This window comes from Charadrius vociferus, unplaced genomic scaffold (assembly GCF_000708025.1).
Source record: "Charadrius vociferus isolate BGI_N301 unplaced genomic scaffold, ASM70802v2 scaffold16, whole genome shotgun sequence".
Lineage (NCBI taxonomy): Eukaryota > Metazoa > Chordata > Aves > Charadriiformes > Charadriidae > Charadrius > Charadrius vociferus.
Genome location: NW_009649167.1, coordinates 3,507,463 through 3,521,888, shown reverse-complemented (window position 1 = coordinate 3,521,888; position 14,426 = coordinate 3,507,463). Strand labels below are relative to the sequence as shown.

Here is a 14,426-nt window from a genome sequence, read left to right as displayed (position 1 = left end):
AAAAAAAGAAAAAAAGATGCATTCAACAAATTATATTACATAAAAAGCAGGTTTGTTTTCATGCAAACAAGTTCTTGTAATTTTGGCTTTGAGCAAGACCCTGGGAGCTTTGTATCATGTGCTGAACATCAAGATCAAGCAACAGCGAGTAGGTAGTACAATGCTATAACATATAATATAGAGAGGAGGGGGAAGTGCCTGTTGGGGAAGGTATTCACAAAGCTTAACATTAGCCCCTGCAGGCTGAGGCCTCAGTGGCTTTCTCCAGCCAGTAAAGAGAAAAAGGCTCCTCCAGATGATAATTCAGAACTGAAGATTCATTTAGCTACTCTGAATCTCTCTCTGGAGAACTCTCAATTCCATTAACTTCAGAAACAGCCTGCACAAATTACTCACAAAAAGATCGTGCTAGCCTTTGTGAACACTCCCCAGCATTTACCTTCCCTGAGAAGGAACTGTGGCTGAAATTCACTACTGAGATGTACAGTTGGGTATACTGTATTTAAATCTGAACACTACGTACTGCATGAACTGAATTTTCCCCAGTTGGAGCTTAGCGCTCCTGCCAGCATCACTGAAACACAGTCTCCACAGCGCTACTAGGATGACTGCAGGATTTAGTTTTTTCCACTGCCCCATTAAAGTGCTCCATTTGATGGCCACCCGCACGCTGCTATACAAAGGACTGCTGTGTCCCCAGCACCTTCAGAATCCACTAACACTCTGTAGTCATACTGGCACAGCTCCTTCTCTCGCTCCAACTGCTCATTGTATCACTGGAGCAGCAGCGGGAGGTGGGTTTTCACCATCAACCTAAACACAAAGAAGAAAAATTCTCAACTTTTGAGCCCTGCTGTCAACAATTTTTACGTTTATTATTTGGTAGCAACAAGAGAGGAAAATAGTTTTTTAATCTCCAACAGAATAAAGTTGGATTTTGTGACTTGGGAAGGCAAGGAAGAAAGCCATGCTACTGCCAGAACTATTATCAGGGCCATTTCCTAACTCTTCCAGCTTTTTCCATATTTCATCAGATCACTGTGTTTCCCTCCCTGAAAAAATTCAATGGTATCTTCAAATTCTACCAAATAATAGATTTGAGAAAAATAAGACTACTATAATGTATAAAACAAAAGAATGATTACAGCTCTTTAAGTTTTGATGAGATCCTTTTATAAATGTAAAATACAAAAAAAAAAGGACCCTTTAAATTGACTTCAGCAAAGGTATGATGAAGTTAATCACAAAAAACAGAAGTCTCTCATTTAACATCAGTCAAGTCATAACCAAAGCTGAAGACAATACAAACGCCAGGTAGAGCTGATTTCCAAAGTATGCCTTAACGTATGGTTAGACAAACCAGTACAAGTCTGAGACCACAGCACTTTTCACAATCTTATGACTCCCAAGCCCTAGGAAGTCTGGTTCTAAACTTAAAATTTTTCCTGTACAACCATGTCAAACATGATTGAGATACAACAAAATGAACTTACAAACATAAAAATCAACTTGCAAACATCTACCTGCTAAGTACATTTTACTACTGAAATCAAGCCTCTTTACCAAACAAAAAAGTTATGTTCAGATTTTAGAGACCATATTGAGACAAAGCTGTAATGAACATAGAAAGTACTACAAAGACCGGTTATTGTTCCAAATTAACAGATCCTTTGCACGTAACATAAACTACTTCCTATGTCAAACACTTTGTGCTATCTGTGTTTTTATCTAAGTAACAGTGTAAGAAATGTTAGGTATCAATTATTTTTACATAACCCTCCTTTACATAAACATCAAAGCACCTTAGTTTCAAAATGCATTAAACCATGATGGCCTTTCAAAACCGATATTGTACCTTTAGGCAGGAGGAAAAAAAAACCAACATTCCCATTTGTTATGTTCCAGCATCAGGTGGTTTTTCATGTATTCAGTCAAGAGATTTGCAGACAAACATGACAAGCTACTAATCTGGCTCATCCTAATTATATTGTGGCATTAGATTAATAGAAACTATGCACTCTGCCCTTTAAGGCCACTGTTCCGTAGATTTCTGCGTAATAAGAATCTTTTGGCTTGAAATGAATCTCAAAGCATGTTGATGAGAAGGTCAAAGGGCAGAGTTTTTAATTATTGCCAAAATCTAATTAAGAATATAAGAGGAACAAAGTTTGCAACTTTTCCATATAATTGTTTATTAAAATAAAGGAAAATCCAGAATTTTACAATTTATCTTAGAGTTGGAAAATGTTTATAGTCAAATACCATTTTCAGAAGAGTCTTCCTCTATCTGCCCAAAGAGATTGTTGAGGCCCCATCCCTGGAGGTGTTCAAGGCCAGGCTGGACGTGGCCTTGGGCAACCTGGTCTAGTGGGAGGTGTCCCTGCCCATGGCCGGGAGGTTGGAACTCAATGATCTTCAAGGTCCTTTCCAACCTAAACCATTTCATGATTCTATGACTCTATACTCAATTTACATCCATTCAGAAAGGCATTTTGTACTTCTGCACTATCTGACACATTATCTGAACATCTTTCTAGAGCACGATTATTGCACAGGACAGTTGTATTTGTGACAATACTCATTTAACCAAGCACTACATTTCCCATTGCTCTTTCTGTTAAACTCAGCAGGACAGAAAAAAATGCAATAGGGTAAGATTTTGCCAAACATATTAAATCACAAAGTAGATTAGCAGTTCAAGAAAAGCGGCAATTTCTCTAATTAAAATAAACAACTGATAGTTTACCTCTGGCAATTTATAAACAAGCAGCATATCACTGGAACACAAACATTTCAGTGAATTCTATGCTTTTCCCCACGTAACACACAGTAACAAAACAAGACTTTTAGAAATGAACCAATATTAGTTTACTGAAAAAGGAACAACATACTTGAGCAGTACCTACACATTCCCAAATTATGCTGCAATCCCTCTCAGCTGGTGGCACTTCCACGTGAGGATATTAGGTCCCATAAACTGTCTGAAACTACATTTAAGTTAACTTCACAATACGTGAAACAAAGTTTTAACACATAGAAACCTCTGTTTTCTCCTTTACCTAATACATTTGCAGCAATTAAATTGTACAATTACTTTGGAACATTTGGCAGTTATTTACTTATTTGAGTAATAAACCCCTGAAATTCCCCTTCTATTTGAGCTTAATACTTGAACCATCCAAAACCTGTTCTTCTAAATGTGGAAGTAAGTTTAGGGGAAAAAAAAGTGAAAAAAAAAAAAAGTTTTATCACTCAGTAAGAACAATTTCTTTGTAGCAAAATCATAACACAGTTCCCCCTTCTGCAAAGCAGGCTCAACAATATCCAATATTTTAAATATCTATCGATCGTGACCATGTGCATACCCTTGTGCTGTCAGTAACACCTATAGAGAAGTCCATCTTTCTTTTGGGAACGTAACATGCAATCAGCTCATTCTTCTATTAGTCAGGGAAGAATCAGTGTATGAGTTAACATTTTTTAACAAGAAAACGAACCTTATCTCTGTTTCAAAAAAAAAAAAAAAAATCAAACCCTGGGAAGCCATTTTTGCTTGCTTTAAAAAAGGCCAACTCAGTTGCATTTTGGAGTTCCGAAATAAATTGACCTTTTCTGCATAACAATGTCACTTATTCCAAATGTTTCAGGAGATGTTAAGAACTCCCAACTCGATCTCTGGGAATAATCCGTAGATCTGAACCATGCTTTAGAAATACATTTCCTAAACAAACAAACAAAACAGAATGTGTTACCAACCAACCAAGTAAAATGTTAGCTAAACAAGCATACACCTTTAAAGGATAACAATGTTAGGTCAGTGTTTAACATCTTTGTAGTAATTCCTCTAATATGCCAGAAACATATTTTTTATGTTTCTATGGAATTTTATCTTCTCTCTCTTGCTCCAAATAACTCTTACTTTTAAACAAAAATACCAGACCCAAAGTCATCTAATCAGACTTGCAAGCTATGGCCTTTCAAACTTTGAAGTTCCATACTTCAACATCTGATTTCACTTATACGCGATAATTTCAAGACCAGGAAATGAAGTTTTACTTCTCCATAATTTTTTTTTTTATTTATCTTGGGGGCCTTCATGCATATACTCATTTTTAATTCTCTCCTTGGTTCAGTACGTATCTGCTTCTAACTTCAGAACCTCAACTGTACTTTTCTTTTAGGAAGGCTCCACATATCAAAGCAAAACTCGGTCTCATTTTAGTAAAATCTTTACCTTCATACTTATTACTGTATAGTCATCATGATAGTCTTTTCAAGAGGACATAGTATGAAAACTAGAAGTTTCTAATACTTAGACATCTAGAATATTTGCTGCATGTATTCAAGATTGTCATTCAGGTTGCTACTTTCTTCTATTAAATGTAATGCATTATTTATGACTATATGGAACTTTTTGTTTAACTTCATACTGCTATTGCATGAAACAGACTATATGCAATTCTACAATATCAGATTTTAATAGTATCTACCTATTCTTACTCATCTTTGCGTTCACTTGTAAAACCAGAATAACTGTATTTCTCTCCCAAGCGCCCTATTTACTGAAGAGGTCTATAAAACCCACTGAATGCAAATCTGTCACACCAGCAAAGCAGAGAATGGAGTTTACTAATCCAGATGACAAGTATCCATATTGCAATTGCCATCATAAAACTCTACAATTTTAAAACAGGCCACAGCTGCATCTCATGCAGAGAGCAGTTCATCCTGCCTCTCAGTCTGTTTCCACCATTAATATCACAGTGGTTTTATTAAAGTTATGGCATACTATTCCCTGAACTATCGAGGATTTAAAATTGAAATCAATACAGGAATTCAGTGCTAAGCTCAGCCTTTTCAGCTTTCATTTCCCCTGTTCCGTGGAATCATGTAGGGAGAAAGAAAGTCATACTTGAGGAGTACTTTTATTCAGAAAGGTGGGGAAATAGTGAAACAGTACAAAACCTCTGAAATCCCCAAGGATTACTAAGACTTTAATACTTGATCATCTGATTTTTGGAAGTTCTTGAAGACTAATGCAACTGTTCAATCTACAGGACCTTTGATGTATATATATTAAAAAAAAAAAAGAAAAGAAAAGAAAGAAAAAAAATACATTTTACCCTACCAGTTTTCTGAGATATCAATTGATAAGGCTGAACATAAGGTTATATCTAAATTATGTATGTTTGTAAACTTGTAAACTGAGGAGGGATTTTGTTCTGGGTCTTGGGTTTGGTATAGGTTGTTCTTTGGTTGGTCGGGTTTTTTTTGAGGGTGGTGTGGGGGTGTTTTTTGGGTTGGTACTTTCTTTTCCTCCAGTTTAAGGGCAACATCACGGAGGATTGTCAGGGCAATGGTACTTTCTACATTAAACCAAAAATAATCCATGTGCCTAATCTTACATTTGCAGATAAGATTAAGACTTTGATGAAAACATTTTGCATCTAGATGCTTTTGATTTACCTGATCCTTAATAATGAGATGCTGTCTTACACTACTACTGAATAAATCCTCAACATTTATAGAACTTACAAAATCAAACGGCAAATCAGTTGGAGACGTGAATTCAATATGCACAGCTGCAAGCATGATGAACTCCCATATGGATGTTTTCATTCAGGAGTCAAGTACTCCTAAATACGTTTACTTTGCAGGATTAAGCTAAAACTAATTTGAGCTACATAACAGAAAATGAAAGTATTCTTCTGCGGAAGAGAAACAGCTTAAGTATACCTTAATTTAAGCAACCGACTTTACCTGTTTTGCCTAAGTATTCTTGAGTGGTCCTGTGAAAATGTGGCTTTACAATGTGGGTGATGATCTCGTAGCTAAACTAAATTGTTAGTTTTATTATCTGTTTTTAATACACTTGGTCATGGATCATGATGAGGACAACATCAGCTGATGATGTTGTCGTCTGCCTGAGGCCGTACACCTGTCAAACCATAATCCAGGTGTCCTAAGGCAAGCCCAGGAAGGACAGAAACCTCCAGTGGAGCACAAAGCCAAACACTCGCTTGATCTTCATTTTCAAATGTTGTTGATGCAATCACAGATCTCAGAAAAGGGTCACTACATTTAAATGATTCCTTTCACAACTCCAAGAAATTCCCCAAACTAATGTCAAGCAACTGCTCTTCTAACCATCAGATACTATTAAACGCTCTGCAAGGATTTACTTTATACTCTTTATCTTACATAGCTAAGTATGCTGATAATACCTTGCTTTCTTATTCTCTTCAGATCTGAAAAAAAAAACCGGTGTGGTATGTTCAGTAATGACTGGCAGACAGAGGGCACAAATGAATGAGACCTGGCAGAGACTTCATGCAAAAATCCAGAGAAACAGCAAGTCTCCATCCACTGTTCATCACGTTTGCAAGCAGGAGTAAAATTAGATTCACAGTTTTCACTGAACAACTGGGTTCCACAAGCACCAAAGCCATTTTTATTATTCCCTAGTAGAAAGTTATGAACATTTCTTCCCTAACAAGATACTCCACTCCACCGTAACTTTCATCTCAAATGGGTTGAGATTAGATTATTGTAATAGTTTCCAAATTGATTTAAAAGTACAGAGTTTCAAGAACAAGTCCAATTAGTATCATTCAGCATCTGTACTATGTTCCCATAAATTTCAGGAGGCAATGGAGAAAAGCTTTATATTTTTCTGTGGCAGAGATAAACTCTTGTCTCATAGCAAGCCTCCACAGTCAAAATCAGAGATATCTCACATGGAATGCCTTGGTGAGAACAAGAGGGCTATTGGCAACAAGATCCTCTTCTTGAAAACATGCTTTCCAAAGCACTTAAAGAGTTCCTGCTTTAAAACTGAGTATTATTTTTTAAACATATTTCATCAGAAGTGCTGCTAAAATAGCAAATACTACTGATCTAGGTATAGTGGGGAAAAAATATAGCGATTACTTGTTGTTTCAGTAACATGTAATACAGTATTCTTTTAAACTGCTCACTAAATAGCTAAGCTCTGAAGATCAGAAGCGTCTCATTTTTTCACACACCTAAATAAACAAATGCTGAACAATAGTTCTGAGGATTTAACCTTCTATACAATACACTGACTGTAGTTTCCAGCTACTGGGTAATGCTTCTCCCATTTAAGAAATCAAAACTTAAAATAGAAATCAACCCTGAGTGCTAAGCATTAGTTTAAAAGAAAAATAACTGAGCTTTTTAATACTAGGCTTCATAAATAATAACTTACCTGCTGTCTGTGCAGGGTTTATTCCTATACCATCTAGGGGAAAAAAAAAAAGGAGAAGAGAAAAAAAAAGAGGAGCAGATGAAACAGCCATATTGCAGTTTACTACAATAAACTTACAGCTCAAAAAATATAATATACCAACAAGATACAATTATTACATCAGGTCTTCATGCAGCTATTTCCTATAACCAAAACTAGTCTTATCACAGGAGCTGGCAAGAAACCTTCAGCACAGAAAATCCAAGCCACATATTTAGGCAAAACCAAATTAATAGTATTAACAGTTTAATACCTTCATTCCGTGCATAAGCAATTTAATTAATACTGCAATACTATTAAATCCAGTTTGCAGTCTGTAGAGGTTATGAAAGAAAAGACACTTTTGCTTTTATCAATACCCCTGCACTGAAACTACAATACAAAAACTATAAAAACCCCCATATAAACTATATTCTTACCATTTGTTATAATGGCACTTGTTGCTGCAGGAACTTTGAACTAAGGGAAATAAGAGTAGGACAAAATAATGTAAGAGACATAGCTAAAGCAGAAATATATGGGGAATATTCAAAGCAATTATAATTTTAGCTGATTCAGGTACAAAAAAGTTATGAGAAAAGATTCCCCTCAGATTTACAGATATAGAATCATAGAATGGTTTAGGTTGGAAAGGACCTTGAAGATCATCGAGTTCCAACCCCCTTGCCATGGGCAGGGACACCTCCCACTAGACCAGGTTGCCCAAGGCCACGTCCAGCCTGGCCTTGAACACCTCCAGGGATGGCACCTCAACAACCTCTCTGGGCAACCTGTTCCAGTGCCTTAAACCTTTACTTTACTTTGAGGGTTGTAAAGTCAAAGTTGATTAGAGACCTCAATACAGAATGCAAAATTGGCAGTACTAAACAACCAATTAAATTCAATTACTGCTGCTCATTGGATAAAATATAGAAGTTAAGCACCCACAAAGTTAAGAAATATATGTTCTTATTATACTAAACAGAGGAATACCAAAAAAAAAAAAAAAGAATGGAAATGAACTTCTAAGAAGCATACCTGTTATGTCTAACAGGAGTTAAACAAGAATTAGCTTGAGCTAATCTTCGTTACTTTTGACCAATTTCCTAGCTTTCTCCCTGGCTCTACCGGGACCTCTTCAACTGCACTGCATCAAAAGAAGAGTTCACTCCAGGATCTGCTTACAAAAGGAAGCATTAACAGCACCGCATCAGATCTGGCTCCCTCATCAGATTTCTGACACCAGCCTAAGCAGGCTATGTACCCTCAATCACTGTCATGGGTCTCCATGGTACCCCACCTTCATACACAACATATGTGGTCAGTTTTGGAATATGAAAAGCCCTACTCAGGTGGTGTTGCATTGCACACTGGCCCCAAACTGTTTCAGAAGATCTGAACTGAGATGGGGAAGCCAAGAGTAATTGTTTCTCAGGACTACAAGGTGCCAGGCAAGGTCAGAGAAAAATCCTGCACGATGTAATGGGGCTGGACCACACAGGAAAGAAGAGGTGAGTGGAACTCAATCAGTGCTACTTGGTCTGAAGACCAAAGGTTGCTCCTTTGGCTCCCTTTACTTAGGACAGTGAACAACCCTTAAGTAAGTGCTAACACTGAGTGCTTTCCTGGAAGAACTGCAGAGCTGTCCCATCTCTGGAAGAAGTCGCTTCAGCCATGCCTTTCAATGGCATTCACTGGTTGCGCTTTCCTCATTTTCCAGTTGCTCAATTTAAGATTTCCAGGTTTGATTTGCAGAAACGTTATGCATTAACAGCAACAGCTAAAGCTCACAGAAACCATGCTTGAATACAGTGCTTAATTATTAATATACTGAAAAACTGGCTCTTTTTATCTCCAGACACACAAAATCAGCAGATTTTTTTTTCCACTTATTCTCAGCTTTTTATCCATAGCAGGTGAATGATGTCATCTCCTCATCTTGCAGGGTGACATGAAAACAGTAATTTCCGCAAAAGGTACCACTGTCATTGTAGAAAGGCCATGAGGAAGGTAACAATTTGTCTTCAGAGCAAGATTTGAATAACGAGGATGATAAAATAGGAGCTACATATGTAACAGTAAGAATGTAAAAAGTAATTGTAAAAAATAATATGCCACCTTGTAATAGCTAATGTACACGTATCATATGCTGAAGAAAGCAAGCCTTCATTTGCAAGTTCACTGACTTTGGGAATCTTGACTTAGCAGTCTAAGGACAAATCTTTTAACAGGTTTGGATTTTGTGATTTTTTTTTTTTTTTTTTTACATAATAGGAGAAAATGAATTTATAAGGTTTGAACAGTGGGATTAATGTCAATCATATTAAGCCCTGGTTAAGTCCATCCCCAATTCAAAAAGTAAAGGAATAAAACACACAAAAACCCCTGAATAAGCAGATAATATATGTTTAACTTAATGCTGAAGTTATTTTTCAACATGCAGGTTTCCATTGTAACTAAGTGATACCATGGACCTTTCATCCTAAATCATCTGAAAAAAAACCAAAAATGTAACTTCTACAATGTTAAGTGCCTTTTCTTGTTTCTCATCTGTCTTTTCCAATACATAACAATGCATGAAAGGGATGGATCATTCACAGGAGGATAGACGTCTCGCTTTGCTTTTCAGTAGCAGAATCTATCTAATGCCTCCAGCTGAGGGGCACATAAGAACTGTGTGGCAACCAGTCACTGAAGCACTAGTTAAGATTCTTGTATTACTTCATATTGCATTGTGTTAAAAGAGAATTAAAAAAAAAAAAAAAGGGCAGGGGAGGCAATGGCAAAAACTGGAACACAGGAAATTCCATCTCAACATGAGGAAGAACTTTACTTTGAGAGTGACAGAGCACTGGACCAGGCTGCCCAGAGAGGTTGTGGACTCTCCTTCTCTGGAGATATTCAAAACCTGCCTGGATGTGTTCCTGTCCGACCTGCTTTAGGTGAACCTGCTTTGGGAGGGGGATTGGACTAGATGATCTCTGAAGGTCCCTTCCAACCCCTACCATGCTGTGATTCTGTGAAAACACTTTGTTACCTTAGCCCAAAATACCAGGCCAAACAGCAATAGTTGTCAGCTATATACTCAGCACATGAAAATCATCACAAGTATAATACAGAAAGGGAAACTACCATTGGAAATAATTACACATAATTTGGTGCAATATGGTTCACTACTAAAATCAAACATTGTTCCTGTGGCTTAAGCATATGTTTCCTATGCTGAAAATATACAAGCTTTCTGTCATACAAAGTCAAACGGATACTCAAGTAGCAAAGAAGTTCTGTAGTCACTAATGCCTGGCTTGCTCTGAAACCAAATTGGGTAACATCCAGCCCCAAACTCACACACTTTAAAATAAATAAATAAATGTTTGCTTTAAGAACCTTATAAATTGATAACTGAGGTTGCCACACAACTTATTTTCTCCAATGCTAGGAAATATATTTGTCAATGTCCACAGTCAATTATAAGGAAAGTATGACAATCATATAGCAACAATTATACCCCTTTCTCACTTTTTACAATGATGACAAAAATCCTCTACAGCAATAAGCTCATTTCCTTTTGGCACAAAGAATAGCAGATAAGAGCATTAAAACATAGTATTTTAACATCAATCTATCAAGAGTAACATTAGAAAAACTAAATAATAGTTTCAAATATACACCGGTTTATGAAAGAATAAAATTTAACTTTATTTAATGGGAATTGATGACTACTTTAGTAACAATTCCACAAATGTACGGGAGGTTTTTTGTAAGTATTGTGCAAAAGCACAGCTGAAGTATGTACCCAGTAATCTCTAACAGATGAAGGAAAAAACCCAATAGATATCACACATTGTAAATGAGAACATTAACACTATCACAATAAACTGTGATAACTGTGGAAAGAACTATAAATAGATAAAAAGCTGGAGAGAGCAATGTTTCCAATACTCTACATGCCAATTTACATTTTTATGAATAGACTGTAAGACAAAGAGAAAATAAAAAATAAAGAAAGAGTTCAATTTGTATTATCCAAATTATTACTGCCAAATGTATATATTGGGAAGTGCTGAGACTGCTACAAATGATTGAGGCTTCCTGTGACCTCCCCATTTAATGGCCCAGTTTTCTTTCACTTCCAGCTCTTGTCAATCGTGAACTGTGTACAATGAACTTTCACATGTTATGTGATGTGCTAGACATGACAGAAAAAAATCTGTTGGGTATTTCAGTTATTTCCAAGAAAATAATAAAAAAAAAAGGAGCACATCTTGTTTTATGCAATGAAAGTAATTTAGAAAACTTTACTTGGAAAAACTGTAACCTTCGACAAAGCATTGTGACTGAAAGTTGATATACAAGATGACCGTTCTACTGTTCCAGGGGAATTCTGGTTACGATTTGGCCACACTTTAAGACTAAAAAATGACTAAGTAGAAACTTGCTAAGGCTAAACAGCTGAAACTTGTATCCTTCTCTGCCCCAAATGCTTTAATCAGCAAGGAGATAATGCACTTCCCCTGGAGACCAACTAACATCTTTGTCCAAAATCCAGGGCTACAGTTTGATCTTTTCCTTGTACGTTTCATACAGGGTACTGTGAAACTGGTACCTGAATCACAATACACAGCATAAGTTAATGTTAAGCCACGCCATTTCAAGGAACAAAAAACATTTATAAAAGAAAAAAATCCTCTCTCATTCTTTTCAATGCCAGTTCACAAAGCATCACAGGAACTTCATTCCTGGGGAAGACTCTACAGTCTTTTTTGCTGTGTGTTTTCAAAGCATTCAGTCCTACCTCATCTCATAGAGATGTAAAAAGCTTCACTAACATATCAGCAGTGACAACTAAAAACAGTGCCACATTCTGAAAAATCATGTTATGAATATCTATTTATCACTGACACAGGCTAACAACAAAGTGCTTCACATTGTTTTGGGGGGAAATTAATAAAGTGTTCTTTGTATTTTATATTTTCTTTAAAATAAAATGTTTATTGTATAAGCATGTAATGGAAAGACTCTAGTGAGCACTAACAACACTGGGCTCCCTTACATTCCATCACACATTTTCAATCTTTCTTGTGAGCCTCCAAAACACATCTACAATTACTCTATAAAACGATCTGATCTAGAGTGGTCTGAGGTCAAACAGCACAACTGCCATGGATGCTCAAAATACTCACATCAACTGAAAGAATGGTTTGCTAAATGTGAATATTTAAGTAATTAATTCTTCTCTAAATCCATTTCACAGTGGATCCTACCACCAGCCAACACTGTGGTTCCATGAGTAGATAATAGTTTTGATAACAACCCTCTCATCAGAAGTGGCCCCTCATTCCTGGTGTCTCCAACTACTCAGTCCCACTCCAACCTTTCCTGCTTCCTCATACCAGTCTATTAGACTTTTCAATCTAGGTCTCTATGTATGGGTTGTGTGGGCACAGCTGCATTAGTTCAGATTAAAAATAATTGGGAAAAAAAACTAGTTTTAAAAAAAGCAATTAAATTGGCAAGCGTCTTTAACAGCATTTATTATTCTGTATACTGTTCTGTTCAAAGTTACAAGAAACAATCTACAACCTCCCCCCCCAGCTGTGGTTCCACAAAGAACTTCTGTCACATAGTGGTATAACACTAACAACGTAAGTAAACTCAAGACACGTAGTTCATTACCTTTCCTAATTATTTATTTTATTACAATTCCAATGCTTAAACAAATGACATTTTCAATAACCCAAAATTTTCCATGTTTTCCTAAAAAGACAGTACGAGAATTGCAAGAACAGACTCTGCTGACTAGACAAAAAAAGCCATAATGCTTTTTAGCACTTTATTTTACTGTTTACACCTAGATGAACATCTCTTAATCTCTGTACACTCAATCTGAAACAAACAGGATGCATCCTTCCAAACACATGATACAGGGAATTTAGGCACTTATTGGTTTTGGATTCCATGTGAAAAATCAAACACCCAGAAACCAAAAAACATTATCCACGTCTTAAGTCTGTGTTTTGAATCTAACCCATATGCCTCATCTCAATGCTTTCTATAATCAAAAATTATACATCTTCCAAATCAGAGATTACTGAAACTGAATGTGAGAAGAGCTTGAGGATTTCCTGAACAATTCTAAAGAATTTTCTGGATATTCTAAGCAAGCAATTTAAAATATTAAATACTCAACAGTAGTATTGTTTAATTATGTTCCCTGTCATAAACTTTTATGTTATTGGTATAAAATGGCTTAATTTAATTGCAAAGAAGAACAGGACATGTGCCAATACCTGCTGTTGATGTGTAAATTGTGCAAGAACTGCTAAGCTTAGGATTCTGAAAATTTGGGCAGGCCCCCTCCAACACCAGTAAAGCCTGTGTCCACGTGTATCCAACAAGAGCATTCTTTGCGCTGAATAAACCATTGTATTTCACAATTTAAAAGCTTTTGTTTCAGGAATGTTCAAAAAGTTTAAAAAAAAAACCCAAAACACAACGTCATCACTTTCTACTTACTTCTTCTGCAGCAAACTTCAAGACAGCTGTGAAAGGTGTACTTTCAGGAACACTTAACCTGAAATTACAAGGTAAGTAAAATAACGTGACCGCTAAAAGAAACTGAAAAGCAGCTCTAATTTTACTAACCTACTAATTAAAACATCAGTTTTAAGAATACTCTTGCCAAAAACGTGCACGTACTCTTCAAGGTCTAGACCAAAGCCTCAGACGCCAGGCATGGCAGTAGAACACGGCTGAAAAGCCCTGACAGGCGACTTAACAACACAAAACGGCCTCTCGTTTCACGCGGAGGGAGAAAGCCGCCTTTGCCGCGCGGGGGGAGGCCGTGTCAGGACGACCGTTAAAGGCCACACGGCTCAGGAGCGCGTACGTTTTTTGGGCTACCGCCGGTTTTCACGGCCTCCGCGCCTCAGGCCCCGGCCCCGGCCCACAACCCCACTCACACTTTGTAAGGCAGCCGCGGGTCCGAGGTGAGCGTCACTTTAAAGGTGACCTTCGACCTGGGGAGAGCAGGGAGAAAGCACCGGGTTAGGGCTGGAGGGAAGGAGGAGAGGGCGACTGAGGGACCGGGGGGCCGCTCACTCACATGATGCACCTGAGCACCACCGCTCCCCACCGACACGTCAACGGCCGGCCCGGGGCCCGGGGGGGCCTTGGCGCC

General features: G+C 37.3%; 1 protein-coding gene across 1 annotated transcript; it reads right to left on the bottom strand.

The window, feature by feature from the left end:
• Window positions 1–3,236: 3,236 nt before the first annotated feature.
• Window positions 3,237–14,387, bottom strand: UFM1 (ubiquitin-fold modifier 1). The gene is made up of 6 exons (XM_009888416.1): window positions 14,352–14,387; window positions 14,209–14,265; window positions 13,763–13,820; window positions 7,687–7,726; window positions 7,229–7,261; window positions 3,237–3,721 (listed from the first exon to the last, which is right to left on the bottom strand). Coding segments are annotated over exons 1-6 (258 nt in total). The 5' UTR covers window positions 14,354–14,387; the 3' UTR covers window positions 3,237–3,653.
• Between the last annotated feature and the right edge of the window lie 39 nt (window positions 14,388–14,426).

Coding starts and splice junctions, on each gene's coding strand:
- UFM1 (XM_009888416.1), bottom strand. Junction 7,727..13,762: donor TGAAGTTTGCTGCAGAAGAA/GTAAGTAGAAAG, acceptor TATTTCCCTTAG/TTCAAAGTTCCTGCAGCAAC. Junction 3,722..7,228: donor AAACCCTGCACAGACAGCAG/GTAAGTTATTAT, acceptor TTGTTTGTTTAG/GAAATGTATTTCTAAAGCAT.